At 36.5% G+C, this 26,663-nt stretch overlaps 1 protein-coding gene across 1 annotated transcript; it reads left to right on the top strand.

The window, feature by feature from the left end:
- The first annotated feature begins 3,695 nt into the window (after window positions 1-3,695).
- On the top strand, window positions 3,696-4,325 carry LOC112326175 (60S ribosomal protein L34). Its single transcript, XM_024593517.2, has one exon. The coding sequence runs from the start codon at window positions 3,771-3,773 to the stop codon at window positions 4,128-4,130; it is 360 nt and encodes a 119-aa protein (XP_024449285.1). The 5' UTR covers window positions 3,696-3,770; the 3' UTR covers window positions 4,131-4,325.
- The last annotated feature ends 22,338 nt before the right edge of the window (window positions 4,326-26,663 follow it).

A 26,663-nucleotide genomic window follows, 5' to 3' on the forward strand; every position in this document is an offset into this window, starting at 1 on the left:
ATCTAACATGTCATCAAGCCTAGAAATGGGGTGTCTATACTTTACCGTTATGTTGATGGCTCGACAATCAACACACATCCTCCATGTTCCATCCTTCTTAGGCACAAGTAGCACGGGTACAGCACACGGGCTCATACTCTCACGAATGTAGCCCTTTTTCCATCAACTCATCAACTTGCCTTTGAAGCTCCTTCGTCTCCTCGGGATTGCTTTTATAGGCTGGTCGGTTAGGAATTGAAGCTCCGGGTACGAATCAATCTGATGCTCTATCCCCCTCAATGGTGGTAATCCGCTAGGACTATCGTCGGGGAACACATCATCAAACTCCTGCAACAAAGAAATAGCAACACTAGGCACAATATGATCAAGATCATTAGTATTAAAGTAAGTGTGAAACCCTGGAAATTTATAATTTAAATATGCAGATGTGTAAACCCTCATGTAAACGTAAGACTGAAAGTGGTATGATTTCAATGAGTGATGGAAACCAAGATTAGAAATAATAGATAAATAATGATATAAAATGGAAGGGATGACCTCTATAAAATGAATTTTGGTTTAGAATTCATAAGGACATAAAAACTGGTAACGTGTTTTGATGGATAAAATAATGAGAAAAAAATAACAAAATGTTTCTAATAAATAAGTGAGGTAATAAAGAATACATTATAACAAATGATAGTGCAATAAAAATGGTAGGATTGAAGGTGCAAGCACCGATTAAAAATTAGTGACATTGTTTTGAAACGGTAATAAGCCTGATAAATAAATAAAGGTGGAAATTCTAATGAATATATATTCAAAAATAATAAAATGACCTTAAAGGTTTAGAAGGAAAATTGATATGATTTTATGTGAAGATTGAACAAGAAAATTTGGATCGTTGATGAAAAAGTCATGAACTGACCAATTTTTACATTAGGAAACAGAGCTCCCAATCCAATCGTCGGATCGGGATGAAATTTTGCATGAAGTCTATTAATATGTTTTCCTACCTTGGTTAAATATCTCATCCGAATCGGAGTTTGGTAAAGACTAGCAATTTAAGCAGAAATAAACCAGATAGTTTACGGGAAAAATAAAATAAAATACATAAAGGCATGAATGAGGGACAAAATTATAATTATGGAAAAAGGTGCCTATAAAACTGAAAAGAGGCCACCAGTTTAAAAAAACAAAGAAAGAAAAAAATAGAGAAAATCGGATAGAGAGAGAACTGCAGATTTTGGAGAAAAACCAACAATGATCCAGTGGATCTTTGGAATCCACCGTTGGATCATACTGCATTTTGGATATGTTGTTCTTATCGCACTCCTATACTAACTTGCTGGAGGGATTGGAAGGAACACAATCCGTTTGATAGAAACCATCAGCGGCAATTTCCTGGAAAACAAAAAGGAAATACACCTGCAGGATAGTTTGGTCGTCGGCCGATTTCTCTCCCTTCCACCGTTGGATCAGGCTCATTCTTGGATATGTGGTGCGCCTAGATGTTTCCTTCATTCTGGACGGTGGTGATCGGAAAATCTTTCTCCAGCAAGGTTTCGTGCTTTGTTGAACAGTAGCTCATCTATTTTCAAGTAAGCTCGGTTTTATTCGGATCTAGGGAGATCTAACCGTTGGATCATTATGAATTTGATATATATTATGCACAACTCTATAATATGTAGTCTGACCGCGTTGGGTTTAACACAATAATTAGAGGTTGATGACTTATTTCCTTTTGAATCTATTGCTAGTTTTGGCAAAATGTAGTAAGCTCAATTAAATACAAGTTTTGATGAAATTAGAATTGTGTGGGTGTAGGTTTTATGGAAGATATAATGGTAAAATATGTTGTTATTAGTATTATTATAGATTAATTGTGTATTCTTTATATGAGGGGAAGAATGGTTATTGTGTAAGAATAGTAAGGAACATTGATATATGAACATGTTGATTGAATAAAAAGCTAACTTGTTGGTTGTGTGGATATAAATGAGGTGGAACCATGAAGAAATTGAAATGAAAGAAATTCAGAAAATAGAACATATTTAAAGCTAGCCATAAGTATTTTTGGCAAATTGATTAGTTAATGAAGATTGTCATGGATTCCAACTAATAGGGTGAAATTGTTGTTGTGATAATGATATAAGAATATTAATTGTTAAGGTTTGTCGCATACGTTTAATCACATATTTTAATTGTTAAGACTATTAAAATGTGAAAGAAAATGAATGGTTCATCATTTTGTTGTATTAATAATAATAATAATAGGAGAAATCCCAAAAGGAATGAGTTTCCTTATTTTGATCTAATCTTGCTATATTGTAGAGGTAGGGAAATTGTTTGAATCTTTTGCTTTAGAATTGGTTTGAATTTGTGATTTAATGATGCCAAATGACCTTGGATGATGTTGTTTTTGCATGAAAATGGGAAAGAGTATGAGATCCTAAAGAAATTTCTTGTGATTGGTTTGAGAATACTAGTTGAATGAAAATTAAATAAAGTGGTGATGTTGGTTGTATTGTTGATAAAGACTGAATCTCTGGTGGTACAGAGGAGTGGGGACTGGACAATTGCATGGATTCCGCACATGCACATACTCCAGGTAGGTGCATCGCACCTTGTCTTTTCAATTTATGTAAACTCATTGGTTTCAGAATTTATTGTTTTATTGCTTCGATAAATATTGGAATGAATATGAGTACCTTGCATACATTGATGTGTATCAACTAGTTATGACATAATTGAAATGGATACGAGTGTCTTACTTACATTGATATGTATCAAACTTGTTGTGATATTACTGGAATGAATAAGAGTACCTTGCGTATAATGGTATAGATCAATTAGTTAGGATAAATTGACTCTTAAAAAGATATTGTTGACGCTCTTAAATGACATGTGATATGGCTAGGGGTTGAGATAAAGAGAAGGTTGAATTGTGGATGTTGTGTGTAAATGGAAAGGTTGATGAATCTGGATAGATTCATCTCCTGACTTGTGGAGAGAATTCGAGTAGAAGGATGAGGGAATTAGAATCAGGTTCCTTCATAATAATTGTAGATTTGGATGTTGACTAATTAAGGAAACTGGCCTTACTCAATTTAGAGCTATAGAACTCCAGTTATGGGTCACCACCCAAGACTGGGTCATGACAGACCCTATAGGGTAGTAAGCAGTGTTTTAAAACCCGGACCGGCCCGGCGGGTCGACCCGGGACCCGGCCGACCCGGGCCTGGGACCGGTCCGGGTGGAGGCAAAAACCCGCTCGGGAATTGGCCCGGGAAAACCCGGTCGACCCGGGACCCGGTCAAACCCGGGTGAGACCCGGTCAATTTTTTTTTTATTTTGACTGTCATTAAACGACGTCGTTTTTGACTTTCTAAAATGCCAAAACACTGAAGACTGAAGAGTGAAGAAGAACGAGCAAAATCAATAACCTAATTAATGTTACTCTTTGAAACCTAGCTGCGGAGGTGAGGAGCAGAGAAATTTGATCATGGAAGCACGTAGATGGAGAACAGGGGGTCAAAATGGGCAACTAATCAAGGGCTCAAAAGCTTCCGCTTCTCAGGTTTTATGAGGCATCACAATCATGAGAGCTTGTTTCAGCAAGAGGGTCCCAACTTCTGGTCCACCCCATAAGCTCTGCCAACCAAGCACATCCAGCTGTACGTGATTCACCATAGGCTCCTTGCCATGAGCACATAAGCAACAAATGAAAATGCCCTCCTTTGTCTGCCCACCATAAACCATCCAGAGACTTAAGAGCTGGTGATTTGAAAATGGTGCAGCGTCTGACTTACCGGAAGCGTCACAGCTACGCCACAAAATCTAACCAACACCGTGTGGTCAAAAACCCTGGTGGAAAATTGGTTTACCAAACCACCAAGAAGAGGGCTAGCGGACCCAAGTGCCCAGTTACTGGCAAGAGGATTAAAGAGATCCCTCACTTGAGACCTGCTGAATACAAGAGGTCTAGACTGTCAAGGAATCGCAGGACTGTGAACCGTGCCTATGGTGGAGTCTTGTCTGGAAGTGCTGTTAGGGAGAGATTTTTCCGGGCTTTCTTAGTGGAGGAGCAAAAGATTGTGAAGAAGGTTTTGAAGATTCAGAAGGCAAAGGAAAAACAAGCCTCAAAATGATGAAGTGAAGTCTTTTGAGTTAGAGGATGTGTTTGAGCAAAATTTTGTTATGATTAATGACAGTCAAATATGGAGTTGATTGTTAGCGTGAGCGTGTTTGATTCTCTGATGACTTGGATGTGTTCATTTCACCTTTTGTCAATTTGATTTTCTTGCCTATATTTGGATAGATTGCCAATTTCCTTGCAAAACAAATGAAAATTCCCTTTCCACCTCTCTCTGAATATATTTGATCACAGTTGCCATATTCTCCATCAGTGAACGGCAATGGCAATTGATAATGACAACAAAGAAACTGCAGGAAAATGATGATATTAAGCTTATTGGTTAGAGAAATTGTATGGTTTTTCTGATTTTTTTTTGGGTTGACCCGGTTTGACCCGGGTCAACCCATCTAACCCGTGACCCGATCACTTGACCGGGTCAATGACCGGGTCGGGTTTCAAAACTATGGCAGTAAGTCTAATTTGTTGACGAATAATTTCGAGTGTCTTGGGGGCAGAACTGGTTTCTCCTCCCTTCATGGGACTTGTAGCCCCGTGTCTTAACTTTCCAACGAGACCAAACTTGCTTGAAACGGAGTCCTAGAACTCTAGATATGGTAAAAAAAATCTGAGGATAGGTCAGAATACAACCTCTGCTGGCAGATTCGGAAAATCGCTAAAATGACTATTTAGACGCGTTAAAGGGTGAAAATTTGGGTCCCTTCCCTTTGGGAAACATGTGATGTTACATCGTAGCTTCGAAAAGAAACGAGTCATGTTCGAAATGAAAATTTGTAATGATAACTATGGCCGAACAAAGAATGACAATATTAATGGATGAAATTGGCATTGACTAGCATACATTTAATGTATGTTAGGATCCCGGGTAAGGGGATCACCATGTATTGATGCCTATGGGGCATGGACTAGCATACATTTAGTGTATGTTAGGATCCCAGGTAAGGGGATCACCATGTATTGATGCCTATGGGGGCATGGACTAGCATACATTTAGTATATGTTAGGATCCCAGGTAAGGGGATCACCATGTATTGATGCCTATGGAGCATGGACTAGCATACATTTAGTGTATGTTAGGATCCCGGGTAAGGGGATCACCATGCATGGACTAGCATACATTTAGTGTATGTTAGGATCTTGGGTAAGGGGATCACCATGCATCCTATGGGGCATGGACTTAGCATACATTTAGTGTATGTTAGGATCCCGGGTAAGGGGATCACCATGCATTGACGCCTATGGGGCATGGACTAGCATACATTTAGTGTATGTTATGGTCCCGGGTAAGGGGATCGCTAAACATCGAAGCCTACAAGGGGATGATGATACCGATGGAATTAACATTGACAATAAGTTAAAAATGGAATCTTGATGATACTGGTAAGGGCAGAAATAGTTGTGGTTGATTTTATGGAATCTTGAATGGAAGTTAAAAATGGAAGATGAAACAGTTTTAGTAGTTGAATGAAGAAGAGTTCCAATGGAAACAAAAATGGAGAAATGAATAGAATATGAATACATATTTGCCCTTTTAAATTGTTGGATATTTGTGTTACTAATTGTGATATTCATGTTTCAATAATATGTATTTTGTTTCAGGACCATCGCGTGTACTACAGGAGTAGATCCTAGCTTTTGTTCACTTTTTGTTATGTAGTTCTAGGTAGTATATCCTTGTATTTTGGAATATTAAAACATTTATAGAACTTAATTTATATTTTTGATGTTTAAACTTGAATAGATGAACTGAACTCTGAAATTCATATAATCATGTTTCATGTATGCGTGTTTATCTCTTTTATTCCTCTATAATTATAATTGTTGGATGGGTGGCTGAATGGGTTGTAGTGGTTTGAGTCTAGCCGAATCTGATGGTCTTCTCTCCCCTTGTTCCTCACCTTGATTTTCTCTCCCCATCACCTCATGCTCACTTTTTAGCTTTATTTGATCATCATACACCTGTTTAGGTGTAAGAGGTACAAGAGTGATGGTTTTACAATGGTATATCTATTTTTAACCCCATCATGAATTGCCTTCCTATCATATTGCCATGGTCTCCCCAACAAGATGTGACTTGCTTGCATTGGTACCACGTCGCACAGAACTTCATCAACATATTTCCCAATTGAAAATGGAACAACAACCTGTTTAGTCACTTTCACTTCACCATTATCATTCAGCCATTGCAATCTATATGGTTTAGCATGCTTAACAGTACACAAATTCAGTTTACTAACAAGGGTGGTACTACAAACATTAACACAACTTCCACTATCTATAATTAAACCACACACCTTACTTTGTACATAACAACGCGTATGGAAGATGTTCTCCCTTTGTTGATTAATTTCATCTTCCTTTACCTGAACCTGAAGTGTTCGTCTTATAACCAAGGACTCCCCAACCGGTAATGCTAACTCATCCCCATCACTATCCTCCAATGGTGGCATGCCTTCACAATCAGATCTGTCACTTTCAGATTCCATATCACTATTATCTCTAATCATCAAGTGTTTGGACACTCTGAAGCATAATGTCCATGTCCTTGACACCTGAAACATTTAACATCACGGGTACGTTTAGGTTGAGTTTCAGATTTACCTTTAGCATCAGTAGGGACATCAACTTTAGCCTTTGGTGGTTTAGTTCTAGAAGGAACAAAGGATCTTGGCCGGACAGTACCCTCTCTCTTTAGATTCGGGTTCCAAGATGATGAAAAGCCCGAATTAAACGCTGCCGAGCATGTCCCTTCCGAAGTTGTCTCTCCACCTTCGTAGCCATGTGAACCATGTCCTCTAGGTCCACATAGTGCTGTAGCTCAACCACATTGGCAATGTCCCGATTCAACCCATTAAGAAATCTAGCCATGGTGGCTTCTCAATCCTCAACAACATTGGCCTGAATCATTGCTATCTCCATCTCTTTGTGATATTCATGTACTGTCTTATAACCTTGATTCAGACCTTGGAGCTTCAGATATAAGTCTTTGTAATAGTGGTTTGGCACAAATCGTCTCCTCATTAAGACTTTCATCTCCCCCCAAGTCTGAACGGGTCGCTCCCCATTCCTCCTCCTACAGATAATTTGATCCCACCAAATCAATGCATACTCTGTAAACTCAATTATCACCAATTTCACCTTTTTTTGTTCAGAATAGCTATGGCAATCAAAAATCCAATCTACATTTTTCTCCCACTCCAAATAAGCCTCGAGATCGTTTTTACCTTGAAAGTTAGGAATTTTCAGTTTAATGGTGTCCAAGTCCCCATCCATATCTTCATAAGTGCCCATGCCACGAAAATTCACATTCCTCCTAGCCCTGTTCGGTCCAGACTTGATTCCTTGGCCAGCAGATGCAAAATCATAGTCATCTTCACCCGCATCTGCGTTTTCATCAACAAACTCTTCAAAATCAGATCTGACATTCCGTACGACCATACGGACCGTATTTCCTTGGCGATCAGCCCCACTATTCTGTTGCTTTATTGAATTCACCTCATCTTTCAGATCCTTGTATGTTCTAGACAACAGCTCAAGTTGCTGGCCTATGGCTCGCAATTGGAAAGCTACGTCAGCATTTTGTGTAGCTGATTCGTTGTTTTCAGACATTCTTTGAATCTATAAAATTTGGTTAGTAGCACAAAATATATCCTAACACCTCTCGTGTATCGCAAAAAAAAATCAAGGCCTTTCACTCTATTATGCTCACTACGCCTTTTACCTCACAACTTGCTTTCTTTTGGTTCTTTAGGAACTGAAATCAACAAATCAAAGTCAGTAGCCTTCATAGCGCACTCTAATTATAATTTTCAGACTCAAGAATCAATAAATATACTGAAAACAAAGCAAAACAAAACTACGATTATGATTTTGCGAGTAGCAATGCAAATTCGTACGAATTGTGGACGAAACGAAGACACGAAATAAAACAGAAGCGAATATTAGCAAAAACAGTTACTTGACTACTAGATAACCCAAATATAATAGAAACAAAAATATTTGGACAAAACTAAACAGTAAGGATCACGTTTTGAAACTTGACGCAAATCTAACCTGTTACGCAATTTTTACGTAACAGAATTCAAACCCAAACCAAACGATCTCGAAATGACCTAAAATTCAATATTTAGCATTATAATACTAGAAAAACAATAAAAATCAATTTATAGGTCGTTATTTTATGTCTAGGTGCCCAAACCCCTTGTGTTATCAGTTTGCGGCAGAATTGAACCCCCAATAAGCCCAAACCTCCAGAAGAAGATATCAGAATAAGCCCACATTTAATATATGATGCGATCTCATCCCCAATACACAGAATATGAAGTTTCAATTTATTCTAAGGTGTTTTGCTTATGGTTCACAAATAGTAGTGTTTCTGCGGCAAAATTGAGCCTTGAATTAAAACCTCAAGCAAACAATATCAGAATAAGCCCACATTTGACATATGATGCGATCTCTCCCCCAATAGACTGAATATGAAGTTTCAATTGATTCCGAAGTGGTTTGCTTATGGTTCACCAAGAGTTGTGTTTCTGCGGCAAAAATTGAATGATCCTTCAAATTTCAACTAATCCCTATCTCTCTTTCTTTTTAATATACTGATATGATTAGAGATAGTAACAAGATGAAATATAACCCTTTTTTTTTTGCTTAGATGACGCAAACACTGAAAAACTTAAAGGAACACTAAGAAAACGAAAATAAGATAAGGATATGACCTTATTTCAAAGCCTAGCTCTGATACCAACTGATGCAAACCTCGTGATCACGTGGTCACGCAACCCACAATCAAGATTGAGATTTGATCCCGGAAAGTCGAAATAGATCTGATAGGAGTGGGACACAATGGAAACCTGCCCCAAGGCACCAACACTATTGGATTGAGTAGAATGACGCCACGAAGCCAGTTAATCTTCGATAAGTCAGATTCAGTTTGTTCAAGAACTGAAGAATGCAAGAATCACTCTCACACGTTAAAACTGAAAAATTCAGAAGTAATTATCATCATAGCTGCTGAAATTTTAGCTTACATGAGTTTAAATAGTTCTTGAAAAGTTAACCCTAATGGACCCCTTATGTGGACTTAAATGAGGTCCACTCAAAACTGACCCAAAACCCTAAAGTGAAAAGCCCATAACTTAATCCAAACAAGCCTTGGATCCTAACTGAAACAAAGTATTAATTAAACCCAAACAAGCCTTGGGCTGTAGCTAACAAAATAAAACAAAGCCCATAATATTAAATCCATGTTCTGTCATAAGAAGAAGAGAAGGAAGTAAAATATTATAGAACTGATTCAAGGCTTATTTATAGCCTTCCATGCAGCCCCTTAATCCTAGAAACAAAAGGAAAAGGTAGCCACCCATGTTGTTTCCAAGTTGTAGAAGGTTTCCTTTGCTGTCCTCACCTCATGACCCAAATAAGGTTATGTTGGACCCCTCTTGCACATGGATAAGATTTACTAGGGTCTCCTCTTGATACTCTAATGGACCTTTCAATTCTGACTTGGTTGAAACATTCAAAACCAATGCATTCAATGCCTCTTTCAATGCCTTTGTCTTGGACCGAGTCATTGGACCATTTGGAACATGTAATGGGTCCTTGCTGGTGTTTATGGGCTGGTCCACATCATATATGATGCTCACTTACAAATAAACCCAAATAATATAAATACCCCATAAACTAATAAGAAAATAATAATAAGAATAATAATTTCAAATTTAATATCCTAAATATGATAGGATCAGATTTGCTATCCTTTAGAAGTCTCATATAAGCTAGGAGAATAAATCTGAAGTTACCTCTTCTTTAGTTTCCTTGTTTGCAAAGTATTCCTAGCTGTCTTAGAAACTTATTTAATGATAGATTTCTACTATAATAATAATAGAATAATTTTTTTCATACACCATATGATACGATCCAGGCAATGTCAAAAATGAATTTTGATGTAAAATGTGCAACTATTCAGTTTTACAGCAACAATCATATTTCTCAATCCGACCGTTGGATCGGGCTGAACCTTTATGTAGAGTCTCTTGACATGTTTTCCTACCCCAGTTAAAAAATTTCAGATCAATCGGAGTTCAAGAAGGCATCACAACACTGGTCAACAGAGGCTGGATGAATTTTGTTATTTACTTCCTTTTTGACTTGTAGACATCCTATTTGGCTAGGTTCCTTTTCCTACAAGGATATGACAACTTGTTTTGGGAATCTCCTAGCTCTACAATGATCTTTAATGGGCTGCAATATAGTTGATGTGCCGTGAATGATTTGAATATCCACAACAATAAATTTGATGAAAAATGGATGAATGATGGGTATGGTTGGTTGTCTTTCTTTTGGTGTTTAGGCTCCAATATAGTGATTTTAAGGTAAATAAGATGGAGGATAAACTAGAATGATACTTTGATAAGTCGATCTGGACGCCACAAAGATCAATCTAGTATTTCGACGCCACTCTTTGTGATTGAAGAGTGATAGTCAGGTAGGGTTCTTCACAAAAATGAATTTGGAACAATTCTTAATTCTCTGAATTAAGTTTCAAATCTTGACCAAAAGTGTTTCTTATATATTCTGATACTAAATTTATAATTGGAACATCCCTTCAAAGTTAGAAAAATTCAACATGACAGAAGTCAAGCCTAAGAACTAGACCTTAACAAAGTAACTACACAAATTTAACTAGCACATGTTTTTTGACCTTTTCGAAACATAAACAAACCAAATTTAAAACGGCTATAACTTCTTACACAAAAGTCCAATGCAATCATGGTTGGATAATCTAGAAATATCACGTTCTGAACTTGAATTCCACCTAAATAAGTCTTGTTATCACATGCAATGGATAACTTCAAATTCGGGTTCAAATTCATCGACTATTATGACCGTAAACAACATCAATTGCTTCACTTATTTGCATTATCAACCCAAATTCAAGTAGCCCGACATAAAAAAAACCATTAAAGGGCTTTTCCCATCTTCAAGTTCCAATTGTAGGCACCCTTGAACCAATTTCAAACTGATTGCTAATTTTTAACTTCGACGCAGCTTCAATCATTCCAATTTGACTCGTCAAGGTTCTTTGTAGTTGTTTCGCTCTCGCTCTTGTCATTGGACCATCTGAATCCTCTTGCATATTAGATTTAACTTTACGAGATGGATTATAATTCCCATGATGCACATCAATAGTTTTCAAGTGTGGCAAGGATTCATAAATGTTTTCAAAATCCTTTTCTTACAAGGATTCCTTATTCATCCTAGCTACAACAAGGAAAGAAGACTTCAGAATTAATTCTACCTTCAAATCAGATTTCCTAATTTAATTAGGACTTCTTAAGGGTGACAAATTTAGGATGGTAATTTTTTGATTTTTTTGATTTTTATTATTTTCTTATTAGTCTTTGGGTTATTATTACTTATTTGGGTTAATTGTAAGTGGGCTTCATATAAGTCCACCTAAGGGGGGGTCCATTAGGGTTTCTTCAAATATAGAGTCAATATAAATAAAGGCATAACCAAATATGTAAGGGTTAGACAATTCTGATTAATAAAACTTCTTGTTTGTCGCACTTTGTGTATGTGTGTGTGTGTGTGTGTGTGTTGGTGAGATAAGATAATCTCCCCTCCATGGTTCTTTAAAGAACTGAAAAACAACTTTTCAAAGAACAACTGATTTCGTGGCGTCATCCTTATACTTCTCGTTCGCGAATCAAAATTCGTTGGGTGGGGGTTTTCATTTCCAATAGTGCTGGTGCCTACGTACAAGTTATCTTTGTGTCACACTCCTATCAAACCTGATTTACTTGGCTTTCCGGAAATTGGTGTCTTTGCGTGTGGGTTGCGTGACCACGTGATGATTGTATGCTAATCTTAAGAAGTGTGCCTTTTGCATTATGATTTAGATGGTGATTTTGATGACATTTTGATCTATAACAAGAACTTATCATCAACCCTGAACCTATTATATTTAGGATATTAAATTCGGATTTACTATTGTTATTATTATTTTCTTCTTAGTTTAGGGTTTATTTATATTATTTGGGTTTAGTTTGTAAGTGGGCATCATATAAGTCCACATAAAGGGTCCATTAGAGTTTATTTTAGTTTGTAGTCAATATAAATATGGGCATAACTAGACATGTAAGGTTACACAATTTTCAGATCAATAAACTTCTTTGCTGCACTTATTGTGTGTTGGTGGGATAATCTCCCTTCCTTAGTTCTCTAAAGAACTGAAAATGACTTATCGAATAACTACTATCTTCGTGGCATCATCCTTATACTTCCGTTAACGAATCAATATTCGTTGAGTGGGGTCTCCGTTTCCAATAGTGCTGGTGCCTAGGTACAAGTTATTTTTGTGTCACACTCCTATCAAACCTGATTTACTTGGCTTTTCCGGGAATTAGTGTCTTTGCGTGTGGGTTGCGTGACCATGTGATCATGAGGCTCGCATCACAACCTGTAAGGAACGATTTCCTAACAAAAGAAAATCAAAATTACAACCTCGTGGTGATGGTTCATTTCAGGTTTTAGAGAGAATCAATGACAACGCATACAAAATTACCTTTAATGTTGCTGATCTTACGTTGTTTGACACAAATTTTGATTCGAGGTCGAATCCTTTCGAGGAGAGAGGGGATGATGTGAACCAGCCCAGAAACACTAGCAATGACCCATTACATGTTCCAAATGGTTCAATGACTCGGTCCAAGACAAAGGAATTGAAAGAGACATTGAGTGCATTGGTTTTGAAGGTTTCAACCAAGTTAGAATTGAAAGGTCCATTGGAGTATCAAGAGGAGACCCTAGTACATCTTATCCATGTGCAAGAGGGGTCCAATACAACCTTATTTGGGCCATGAGGTGAGGACACCAAAGTAAACAAAAGAATCTTATTACAACTTGAAATACCTTTTCCTTTTGTTTCTAGGATTAAGGGGCTGCATGGAAGGCTATAAATAAGCCTTGAATCAGTTCTGTAATATTTTACTTCATTCTCTTCTTCGAGGCAGAACATGGATTTAATATTAGGGGCTTTATTTTTCAAGAACTATTTAAACTCATGTAAACAAAATTTCGGTAGCCTTTGATGATTATTACTTCTGAATTTTTCAGTTTTAACGTGTGAGAGTGATTCTTGCATTCTTCAGTTCTTGAACGAATTGAATCTGACTTATTAAAGATTAACTAGCTTCGTGGCGTCATTCTACTCGTTCCAATAGTGTTTGTGCCTTGGGACAGGTTTTCATTGTGTCACACTCCTATCAGACCTCTTTCGGCTTTCTGGGATCAGATCTCAATTTTATTATGGGTTGCGTGACCACGTGATCACGAGGTTTGCATTAGTTTAGCTTGATGACATGTGTTTAACTGTATCTAAATGAGGAAAAATACATGTTGAAGTAAGAAGGATTGTGTTTAGAAGAATATTATTCGAAAAGTTAGTAGAATCGATAAAAAAATGTTCAAATTTGACATTATGAGGGGAGATTGAAATAAATAGAGTAAATTGGCTCTTAAAATGTATTTTTGACACTCTTATATGATATGTGATATGGCTAGGTTGAAATAAAAGAGGGGAAAATAAATTGTGGATGTCGTGTGTAAATGGAAAGGTTGACGAATCTAGACAGATTCGTCTCCTGACTTTCAAAGAGAATTCACATTGAAGGATGAGGGAATTAGGATCAGGTTCCTTCATAGAAATTGTAGTTTTGGATGTTGACTAACTAAGCCAATTGGTCTTACTCAATTTGGAGCTATAGAACTCCAGTATGAGTCACCAACCGAGACTGAGTCATGACAAACCCTATAGGATAGTAGGTTTGATTCGTTGACGAGTAATTTTGAGTGTCTTAAGGGCAGAAATGGGTTCTCCTCCTTTCAGATGACTTGTAGGCCCGTGTCTTAGCTTTCCAGCGAGACCAACCCTGCTTGAAACGGAGTCCTAAAACTCCGGATATAGTAAAAAATCTGAGGAGAGGTCGGAATGCGACCTCCGCTAGCAGATTCAGAAAGTCGCTAAAGTGACAATCTAGACGCGTTAAGGGTGAAAATTGGGTCTCTTCCCTTTCAGGGAAACATGTAATATTACACAACTTTAAAAGAAACGACCCATGTTCGAAATGGAAACTTGAAATGATAACTGTCGAACAAAGAATGAAAATATTAATTGGTGAAATAAGAAAAACATAAAATATGAAATACCCATATTGGTTGTTAATGTGGTTATTATGAAATGTATCCTGAAATGAGGATAATTTATGAGATATGCCTGTGATTACAAGAGGGGCCATGGGCGTGGTGCAGCAACAGCAACGGGGGAGCGCTAGTAGAGCTTCTACTGCAGGTAGGTGATCCACCCATATGCTTTCTAGTTAAACTCCATGATTTGATATGTTATTGATGTGAAATGTGATGTCTTTTCACCATGCATTAATGCCTACGGGGCATGAACTAGCATCTATTTAGAGTATGTTAGGATCCCGGATAAGGGGATCACCATGCATTGATGCATAAAGGGCATAGACTAACATAGATTTAGTGTATGTTAGGATCCTGGGTAAGGGGATCACCATGCATCGATGCCTACGAGGCGATGGTGATACTAGCGGAATTGGTATCGACAATGAGTTAGATGACATTAATGAAAGTGTTCAACATTTGGGTCATGATGATAAGACACATATGGAGGTCATCAATGAAGAAATGAACAAGGACCAGCCAAGCATAAGCAATCAACAAGAGATGATAAGTAACTCTATGCCACCAAAAGAGCTAAGGGACGTAAGCTCTCATCCTCTCAAGTTAATTATTTGTAATCCCTGTTGTAGTGTGCATAGACTTGAATGATGGGTCTGCCTCCTGGAATTGAAGGGTTTTGGGTTGAATAATAATATTATGATTTGAGAGAGTCACCACCTAGTATCATGGTCACTAGGAAACCTATTGTCTGTAAGAGTTTGGGCAGGGGGACTAGTTGTGCAAGGGGAAGACACGTCACCCTCAGTGCACCCTACCTATGGTAAACTGCACTACTGATTGATTGTTATTCTAAGTCGTGTTTCTATTTGTTGGTCTCATTTTAGGTTCAAGACATATCTCCCTTCATGAGAAAGTCTTTACCTTATTGGGTTAAATCCTGATTGTTCTAGAGTCTAAACATCATAATGCATTACATTTTAATGTTACGGGGAGTCTAAGGAAAAAATCCTTGATGAACTTGTATTTTACCAACAAATATTTTTCCTTTGAGTGCACCTTTGAGCCTTTATCACCAAGATAGTGCGTTGTCTAGCTCTATCTATATTTCTTTTGAGTGCATCTTTAAGCCCTCATCACCAAGATAATGCATTCTAGCCTTCTCTTTTCCTTTCTGAACGCGCCTTTAAGCCCTTACCTTCAAGGTAGTGCGCTTTCTAGCCTTATCTTTTTTTTAGTCCGCCTTTAAGCTATCATCTCCTACATAGTGCACTTTCTAGCCCTATCTCTTTCTGAGCGCGCCTTTGAGCCCTCACTTCTAATGCTTTTGGAAGGATTAACCATTTCTCAATCTGGTATATCCATAATCACTCATTTTTTATTCTTCTTTACAAGCTTACTATTTAAAGCCTAAGAGACTTTCTATTGTAAGCATTGTAAAGAGGGGGCAACTGTCATAACCCATTTTTGGGTTGCCCCTTAATATTACCCTTTTCCTTTTAAAAATAAAAATCAAAAAACAAAATAATAATAAGAATAAGAATACTGGCACTTGCAAAAAAAAAAAAAGCTTGGGAGGGTTTCAAATGTATAGAAGAATCATGCTGGAGTTTTGGATAAAAATTGAGAGCCTAATCATACCCAATTGCACCCAAAACTAAAGAGACAGTTTAGATTCAAGGTTAAATTAAATGATTATTGGACGAATCTGCATAAAAATTAAGTCTAGGGACTTAATTAGATTTTTAATAGACCAATTTGATTTAATCATGAGCCAAATATACTTTAATTTGGCTCATGATTGAAAGATTTAATCAGGTGCAAGGATTTAATTATACTTTAATTTGGTCAAATTAATTTTATCAGGAACTTAATTGGTGAAACCTTAAGTTGGGTAGCCCAATTTGGGCTTAATCATGAAGATTGGAACTTTAGAGGACCAAACTTAATTTTTACATAATCAATTGATTGAAATCAGGGATAAAATTACAATAAAATCAAAATTTAGGGTCAATTAAGGGTTATCTTGAAGAAATTCACCACTAAGAACCTTTTTGAAAAAGGCACTTGAGGACTCAATTTGGTTGAAAACAGGGGTGAAATTGAAGCAAATTGGAAGTTAAATGGTCAATTGATTATCGATTGCATAAATCCAAAACTAGGGATCAAAATGAAAAGGCGCTGAACTTCAGAGTTGATATTTGTGGCTGGCAAGGGTAAAATCACATAAAATTAAAAGTTTTCTATTAGAGATGCAATTAAAAAAATCAAAAGGCAAAGGACTAAATTGAATTTTAGTCAAATCCCTAATTAAAACCCTAAGGATGTCAAAACGACACCATTTCATTTAAATGAAACAATGCCTTTTGACCAAAACGGTTTGGTTTGGTAGAAAACGATGTTGTTTTGACCAACAAAAAAAAAAAAAAGAGAGGGTGCCAGACTACTTGTTGTCTAACTACTGTTCATCACCTTCAACTTTTTGTACCCAAAAGACTCCTCAGGTGGCTACTTTCAAGGGCATTTACACCATACTACACCTCAGCGTAATTCTTTACAGGCCAACCTGATCAGCCTTTGCAGCCAAATTTCATAGCTTGTGATGATGATTTTTAGCCAAAGGTTGGAATCCTTCCCATTTGAATCAAGGGCCAAGATTTATTTCCAATAAAGATCAAATACCCCTCTTTCATCCTCTATAAATAGGGGTGAATTTTGCGTATTAGGCAAAGAGAAATCAGGGTGGAAAGTGAGCCAAAAAATCAGCCTTTATACAACATTTTACAACTGTACAACTAGCCTTGTTTCCTTTTCAACTTCCTCCTCACCGTGACAACACATCCAGCCATCACCAACGACAACAACCCCTCCCCTTCATGGTTTTCTTTTCTCATGTCATCGTCAGCCCCCATAGTGATAAAGATAGTAGACTCTTTTCCCTCTCCACTGTAGCCTCAACTAGCTCCAGCTAATGTCCGTAACAAAGACCACACCAGGAACCTCCTCCCCTTGACCAAACCACCCAAGACAGCTAGCTCCTCTCCTCCATTTCATCCGTGAATAGTAGTAGCACCAGTTCAATAACTTAAACAGCTCTTACTCTTAACAACAGAGCAACAACCTCACCATTTCCTCACAAAAAACACGCGACCCTTAGCCCAACCCACATGGCTGGGTTGTGTGTAGCCCATCTTATTTTTTTTTAAATGTTAGGCCTTCAATCGTCCTAACCCAATTGGACCGAGCTTGGGCCTCGGGCCCAACCAACCTATTTCTTACACTAAAAATGTGTTTGGCTAACACACCTATTAGCTTTTCCCTTCGTTTTAATCTATTTTTATATTAATGTTAAGCCAAACAAGCCTAATAAAAAGACAAAAATCTAAAAAAAATTATAGGACCATCTTGAAATCATTTATGGGTTTGTTGCGTGTTTTTTTAACAATTTTGGCTAATATCGGGCAATAGACTTACAGTGAAAGATACGGACCCGGTATTAAAAAATATATGATTTTTCTCCGAAGTTTCAAAATATCCAAAGAAATAAAAAAAACTCGGTTATGTTTTTTTTTAGTGCATACAGCCAAATCCTAAAGGTTTTTCATGCATATTTTCTAAAAAGGATTAAATCACATTTTTATCATGTTTTAAAAATGCAAAATGGATATCATAACTGGTTAATGATTATACATTAGGGTTTGGCCAAAATACCAAAAATCCCACAACGATGTATTTGTTATTCGGAGTGTTGGGATTTAGCTGTAGACTTTAATATTCATAAGTATACCCTTAGGTATTGAAGATACAAAATGGGGAATAAATACGATACTAAATCTAGGCTTTAGAATGGCTAGGGTTTAACCGAATAAGGTAGAGATTTCCTTACGAAAGGAGATCGGCTTTGAACTTTAGATGAAACCAATGAATAGAAACATGACCTAGAAAAAAAAATTAATCAACAATGCAACTTACCTTAGATACGGTATAGTAGTATGATGTGTCTTCCCCTTGCACAACTAGTCCCCTTACCTAGACTCTCGCAGACCGTTAGGTTTTCTACTAAACATAATACTATGTGGAGACTCTTGAACCCCATAATCATAACTTTATGATTAAACCCAAAACCCCCCCTTTAATTCTAGGAGGCAGTTTCATCATTCGATGTCGTGCACGTCACCCCACGTGGAATGACGGGTCTGCTTCTTTGAATTGAAGGTGTTTGGTTGAATCATAAAATTATGATTTGAGGGAGTCGCCACCTAGTATCATAATCACTAGAAAACCTATAATCTGCGAGAGTCTTGGTAAGAGGACTAGTTGCGCAAGGGGACAACACATCACCCCTAGTGCACCCTAAATATGGTAACCTATATTATTGATTGATTGTTATTCTAAGTCATGTTTCTATTTGTTGGTCTCGTCTAAGGTTCAAGACAAAACTGCTTTTGTGAGGAAGTCTCTACCTTAGTAGGTTAATTCCTAACCATTGTAGAGTCTAAATTTTAGCATCGCATTTATTTTCTTTTTTTTTTTATCTTTAATACCTGATGATAGACTTTACATTATAATTTTATACCCTCAAATAATAAAGTCTACAACTAATTCCTGATATTTATTGCTATTAATTTATTTAATTTAATACTGGGAGTATGTTTTACTTCGTAAAATTCATACCCCAAATATTAATTCAAGAAATTAATTCCTGTGATATATTTGAAATTTTAGTCAAATTCTAATGGATAATCTTAAATTGATTACGATATCCATTTTGTATTTTTCAAACATGATAAAAATGTATTTTTTCTGTTTTTCAGAAAATATACATAAAAGACCTTTAGAATTTGAATGTATGCATGAAAACAAAATATATTTTTGTATTTTATGAAATGAAGTTTTTTTTTTATATATTGAAACCATATCGTACAGTCTAAGTCTATAGCCTAATATTAAGCAAGTTTGAAAAACATATGGGGACCCACAACTTATTTCAAAATGATCCTTGAATTGTTTTAGAATTTTTTGATAATTTTTAAGGTCTGTTTGGCTAGACACTAAAATAAGGCCAATTGAAAGCTAAGGTCTGAGACCCAATGATATGATCCAGGTAAGGTCAAATTCGGATTTTGACGTAAAAAGTGTACCTATCAAGTTTTACGGCAACAATCATAATTCTCAATCCGAGTGTTGGATCGGGCTGAAATTTTATGTGGCGTCTCCTGACATATTGTCCTACCGTGGGTTAAAATTTCAGATCAATCGGAGTTCGGAAAGGCAGATCAATACAGAGGTCAATAGAGGCTGTACAAATTTTGTTATTTACTTCCTTTTGACTTGTGGACTTTCTCTATTTGGCTAGAATTCTTTTTCTAAAAGGATGTGGCGGCTTATTTTGGAAATCTACTAATTCTACAAAGATCTTTAATGGGCTGCAACATAGTTTCCAAGTGTGGTAAGGATTTATAATTATTTCAGAATCCTTTTCTTACAAGGATTCCTTATTCATCCTAGCTACAAAAAGGAAAGAAGACTTCAGAATAAATTCTACCTTCAGATCATTTTCCTACTCTATTTGGGGCTTCTTAATGGTGACAAATCTGATTCTAGCATATTTAGGATGGTAATTTTTGGATTTTTATTATTTTCATCTTAGTCTTTGGGTTATTATTACTTATTTGGGTCAATTGTAAGTGGGCTTAATATCAGTCCACCTAAGGGGGGTCCATTAGGGTTTGTTTAAGTCTAGAGTGAGTCTATATAAAGGCATAACCAGACATGTAAGTTAGACAATTCAGATTAATAAAACTTCTTGTTTGCCGCACTTTGTGTGTGTGTGTTGGTGAGATAATCTCCCTTCCATGGTTCTCTAAAGAACTGAAAAACAACCTTTCGAAGAACAACTGTCTTCGTGGCATCATCCTTATACTTCTCGTTCGCGAATCAATATTCGTTGGATGGGGTGGTGTGTTGTTTTGATTTGACATGATTGTACCTGCAAAAATTGGTTAGTGGTAAAAAAAACTATCCTCACATCGCTCGTGTTTCGCTTAAACACTCTTAATATCCTTACACACTCACACCTCTCGTCTCACTTTCTTGCGGTTTTTGCGAAACTGAAACCAACACCAAATAAAACCAACTTCGCATATATATATATATATATAACTCAAGAAGCAATAAAAACTAGAAAACAAGCAAAACAAAACTGCGATGATAGTCTCGCGAGTAGAAAGCGAGTCTATCTGAAATATGAACGAAACTGAAGACTCGAATAAAAACAGAAACAAAAATATGCAAAATGATACAACAACACCCAAATATGTTGGATATGATGAAAATAAACTTCAAGAAACAAAAACAAAAAAAAGAAAGCGAAATTCAAAAGTTGACGCAAAACAGACTCGTTTACGACGAGTTAAGTCCGAATCTGGAACCTAAAGTAAATGATGTCTGATTGAGTTAAAATTTCAGATATAGTGCGATATCAATTCAAATAGACAGAATATAAATTTTGATCAATTTATAATAAGGTTTGATATACTGACGCAAAAACGTTATGAATCACACCTAATTAGACCCGAATTTGAAACCCAAAGCAAACGATATCCAATTGACCCCAAAATCAATATGTGGTTCCATTAGGACCCCATTAATTATATTATCAAATTTGAGCTAATTATGAGTTGATTTGATCCAATTTCCCTTGTTTAGTTTTCTGCGGCAGAAACCAATAAATGTCTTTTATATGCTGCAAAATCAAGGAGAAAAAAAAATTGGACACTAAGGAATTTTTTGCGAAACCGACAAGAAACGAAAATTTCAAAAGGATATATAACCTGATTAATGGAGCCAAGCTTTGATACCAAATGATACGACCCTCGTGATCACATGGTCAGGCAACCCACACGCAAAGACACCAATTCCTGGAAAGCCAAGTAAATCAGGTTTGATAGGAGTGTGACACAAAGATAACTTGTACCTAGGCACCAACACTATTGGAAACGGAGACCCCCACCCAAGGAATATTGATTCGCGAACGAGAAGTATAAGGATGATGCCACGAAGACAGTTGGTCTTTGATAAGTCATTTTCAGTTCTTTAGAGAACCAAGGAAGGGAGATTATCCCACCAACACACAATAAGTGCAGCAAAGAAGTTTATTGATCTGAAAATTGCGTAACCTTACATGTCTGGTTATGCCTTTATTTATACTGACTCTAGACTTAAAGAAACCCTAATGGACCCCCCTTAGGTGGACTTATATGAAGCCCACTTACAATTGACCCAAATAAGTAATAATAACCCAAATACTATGAAGAAAATAATAAAAATAATAAAAACCCAAAAATTATCATGCTAAATATGCTAGAATCAGATTTGTCACCCTTAAAAAGTCTTAAATAAACTAGGAAAAATCTGATTTGGAAAATTTGTGTTGCTGCCCCCCTTTGATGTCCTTGATTAGCTTGGATTTCCTTGTTTAACTTAGACAAATAAGAAAAAAAATTTCCTCCTTCGTTGTTGATTTAATTACTTTCCTTCCTAAGTTAGGAAAAGCATTAAATAGTCCTCCCCTCTTTAGAAATAAGATATGGCCAACTTCCTTACTTAATTAGGAGAATAAATTGCTAACTTTTTATCCTTGTAGCATTAGGAAAAATAACAAGCCTAACAAGGTTGGTATTGGGCCGGACACATCAACCCCTTGTTCCACATGAATTGGGCTCTTCTTGGACCTGAACTAGATGAATTAAAGGCTGTCCTTCATGCTCCTTAAATGTCCCAAGCCCCTCTAGGTCCATTTTGCTCCATATGTTCTGAAGAAGCTCATTTAATGCTTCTTTAAGCTTCTTTGCCCTAGCTCTTGTGATTGGCCCAATTGGCACCTCCAATGGGTCGTTGGAATGATTACGCTTGGTGTTGGGCTGATCCGTATAAGACTTATTTTTATTTTGTTACCTCTAGCCTAAGGCTTATTTGGGCTTAATTAATACTTTGTTTTCAGCTAGGATCCAGGGCTTGTTTTGATCAGAGTTTGGGCTTACCAGTAAAGGTTTTGGGTTTGTTTTTGTAAGTGGGTCAATTCAGCCTACAAGGGTAGATTCATTAGAGTGAATTTCTCATAATTGCTTAAACACATGTAAGCCTAAATTTTGGCAGCTTAACTTTTTAGTTTTAATGTGTGAGAGAGCTTCTTGTATTCTTTGGTTCTTGAACAAACTGAATCTAATTTATTGAAGATTAACTGCCTTTCGTGGTGTCATTCAACTTCATTTTAATAGTGCTAGTGTTTTAGGGCATGTGTCCATTATATCACACTCCTATCAAACCTCTTTCAGCTTTCCGGGATCAGATCTCAATTTTGATTGTGGATTGTGTATGAGGTTCGCATCAGTTGGTGTCAAAGCTAGGCTCCAAGAATCATACCCATTTAAAAATTTTGTTTCCTAGTGTTCGTTAAGTTTTTGGTGTTTGCGTCAATCTTCTTCTTCTTTGTGTCTGCAGCATACAAGTAAAAAGATAAAATAAAAAATTAATATTTTGTTTTGTTAATGTCTTTAAGCATATCAGCAGCAAAAAAGCCTTTAACACAAGAGAGAGAAAAAGAAAGATGTTATTCAAAGCTTTTTATAATTCTACCACATAAACATAACTCATAGAGAACCCTAAGCAAACCACCTCATAATTAATTGACATTTCTTTTACTTTCTTACTAGGGATGAAATCGTACAATATATTAAATTTAGGTTTATTTTGATATCGTTTATATTCGGGGTTCAATTCTACTGCAAAGTGATCACACACGGGTTTTGATACCTAGGAATAAGATAATGACCTATACACTGACATATCTAGTTTGTTAGGTATCATGATACTTCATATTGAATTTCAGGTCATTTTGACATCGTTAGAACTGGGTTTTAATTCTGGTGTTTTAAAATTGCGTAACCAATTAGATTTGTGTCAAGTTCAAAGACGTGTTTGTCTACTATTTTTCTTGACCAAATCAGTTTTTTTTATTTATATTGGGGTTATTTAGGAGTCAAATAAGTTTCTTCATTAATTTTCAACTTTGTTTTATTTCGCGTCTGTTTCATCCACAATTCGTATGATTTTGCATTGCTGCTCGCAAAATCATAATCATAGTTTTATGTTGCTTGTTTTTAGTATATTTATTGATGCTTGAGTCTATATTTATAATTTGAAAGCATTGCAAAAGCCTCTGACTTTGATTGGTTGGATTCTCAGTTTTGAAAGAATTGAAAGAAAACAAGTTGTGAGGTACAAGACATAGTGTGTTTGTTGGAGTGGAAAGCCTAATTTTGAGTGAAACATGAGCGACATGAGGAATAATTTTTTATACCACTAACAAATTCTTACATATATAATTATGTTAGATCAGAATAACATAGCACACCCTCCCGAGGGTAATGTAAAGTTCCAAATTCAAGCCTTGACTAAGATGATGGAGAGGGTGAATTTTGTGATGGGGAACGTGTGTGACAGACTTGAAAAGGTGGAGAAATGTGGCAATGAATCTGGTGCAAAATTCCCAAGATGTGAGGAAGGTTGGAGTTGATCCGAAATCGAACAATGGCAGTAGGGCCAAAAGGCCAAGATGGGCTGATTATGTGGATTTTGAGGAGGACATTGATGATTTTGGTGATGAAGACCATAGGCCATAATGGAGGTTTTCAGCAGCCTATAAACCGAAGGGAATTTAAGAATAGAACTAGGGGCCAATTCAGCCAAAAGGGAAAAATTCCATAACTTCAGAGGACATGATGATATATAGATGGTGATTTGGATGCTATCAACTTGAAAATACCTACTTTTCAAGGTAAAAAAGATCCTGAGGCGTATTTGAAGTGGAAAAATGGTAGATTGGATTTTCAATTGTCAAAGCTATTTGGAGGTGAGGAAGGTGAAATTGGTAGTAATTGAATTTAAAGAATACACATTGATTTGGTGGGATCAGAATGTGATTGGGAGGAGGAATGGAGAAATGCCAATAATGTTGTGGGTGGAAATGAAAGTGATGATGAGGAGACGATTTGTATCTAAAATTACAAAGTCTGCATCAGGGTTCTAAGTCAATGGATGATTATTATAAGGAAATGGAGATCACGATGATTCAGGGCCAATGTAATTGAGGATAGGGAGGCCACGTTGGCTAGATTTCTTAATGGACTGAATAGGAAGATTGTGAATATGGTGGAATTAGAACATTACGTGGAGTTGGAGGATATGGTTCATACGGCGATGAAGGTGGAGAGACAAATAAAGAAAAAGGGCAGCACACATTTTCAGACCAATCGTTCATCTTCATTAACATAGAGGCCGATTCAGAGGAGAGAGGGGGTTGCCCAACCAAAGCCTTGTGTCCCTACTAAATCCAAACCACCTAAAGCCAAGGTTGAAACCTCTACGGGATTCAAAGGTAAACCTGACTCTCAACCAAAACTTACTTGAGATGTGTTTCAGGTGTTAGAGGATTGGACATTACACTTCAGAGTGTCCAAATAAGAGGATAATGGTGGGGATTCGCAAACCTCGTGATCACGCAACCCACAATCAAGATTAAGATCTAATCCTGGAAAGCCGAAATAGGTGTATGGTAGGAATATGACATAATGGAATCCTGCCCCAAGTCATGTTGCTTGGAATGAAGTATAATAATGGCACGAAACAAGTTAATTTTTGATAAGTCAAATTCAATTCGTTCAAGAACTAAAGAATATAAGAATCACTCTTGCACATTAAAACTGAAAAATTCAGAAGTAATATTCATCAATGGTTACTGAAATTTAGGTTACAAGTATTTAAATAGTTTTGAAAAATTAATCATAATGGATCTACTCTTGTGGGCTTCAGTTTTTTACTCACATATAAAAACTGACCCAAAACCTTTACTAGTAAGCTGAAACTCTAATTCAAATAAGCCTTGGATCCTAGCTGAAAACAAACTTTTAATTAAGCCCAACATGAAAGAAAATAATAAAAATAACTAATTTGTTATTAAATACCATCGGCCCTTCTTTCCTTGTGTAGCTAGGATGAATAAAGAATCCTTATAAGAAAAGAATTCTGGAGCATTATCCTTGTGGAACTAGGAAACTCCCAAAACAAGCTCCCACATCCTCGAGAGAAAAGGATCCTTACCAAATAGGAAGTCCACAAGTCAAGAGGAAGTAAATAACAAAATTCGTACAGCCTATTCTGACATATATCACAAGTCTTTCCTGACCTCCGATTCACCTGAAATGTTACCTCAACATAAAAACATACCTCTGGAATCTTCTAGCAAAGTTTCAGCTCGATCTAACTATTTAATTTGGAGTTATGCTCATTAGCATAAAACTGGATGTTAGGAAATTTTACGCGCAAAATCTGAATCAGACCTTGGATCGTATCAGTATATTCGTGAGTATGAGCCTGTGTGATGTGCCAATGCTAGAGGATGGAACATAGAAACATACCTCTAGAATCTTCTAGTTGTGCCTAAGTAGGATGTAACATAAAGGATGTGTGTTGATTGTTGATCCATCAACAATATAATGGTAAAGTATAGACATCTCATTCCTAGGTTTGGTAAGTGAGGTAAGGAGTTTACATGGGTTAGCTAGTTTTTACAGGTGTTTTGTGAAAGATTTCAGTTCATTAGTTGCACCTTTGAATGAAGTTGTTAAAAAGTCAGTTGAGTTTAAATGGGGGGAGGAATAAGAATCGACTTTTGCTCTTTTGAAAGAAAAATTATGTTCTGCACTTATTTTAGCTTTACCTGATTTTATGAAAGCATTTATTTGAATGTGATGTGGAATAGGAATAAGAGCTGTTTTAATGCAGGATCAAAAACCCATTACTTATTTTAGTGAGAAGTTAAGTGGAGCGACTTTAAACTATCCCCACTTATGACAAAGAACTGTATGCTTTTGTAAGAACACTTGAGACATGGTACCATTATTTGTGGCCAAAGGAGTTTGTAATCCATTCAAATCATGAGTCCTTGTAACATTTGAAAGGATAAGGTAAGTTGTATTTGATGGATGATTACTTGTAACATTTTGAATAGGAGACATTCAAAATGGGTTGAATTCATTGAGACTTGTCAGGTTGATGCTCTTTCAAGTATAAAAAAGGCAAAGAGAACATAATGGTTGATGCTCTTTTACACAGGTGTGTTCTTCTAAACAATATGAATACTAGATTGCTAGGCTTTGAATATGTGAAGGCATTATATACTGATGATTCTGACTTTTCTGAAATATATAATGCACGTGGACATTCAACTTTTGGTAAGTTGTCTTTGATGGATGATTACTTG

Source organism: Populus trichocarpa, chromosome 1 (genome assembly GCF_000002775.5).
Source record: "Populus trichocarpa isolate Nisqually-1 chromosome 1, P.trichocarpa_v4.1, whole genome shotgun sequence".
In the NCBI taxonomy this organism is placed as follows: Eukaryota; Viridiplantae; Streptophyta; class Magnoliopsida; order Malpighiales; family Salicaceae; genus Populus; species Populus trichocarpa.

Bases quoted from the DNA above. Each gene is read 5' to 3' on its own strand.
- LOC112326175 (XM_024593517.2), top strand. From the start codon at position 3,771: ATGGTGCAGCGTCTGACTTACCGGAAGCGTCACAGCTACGCCACAAAA.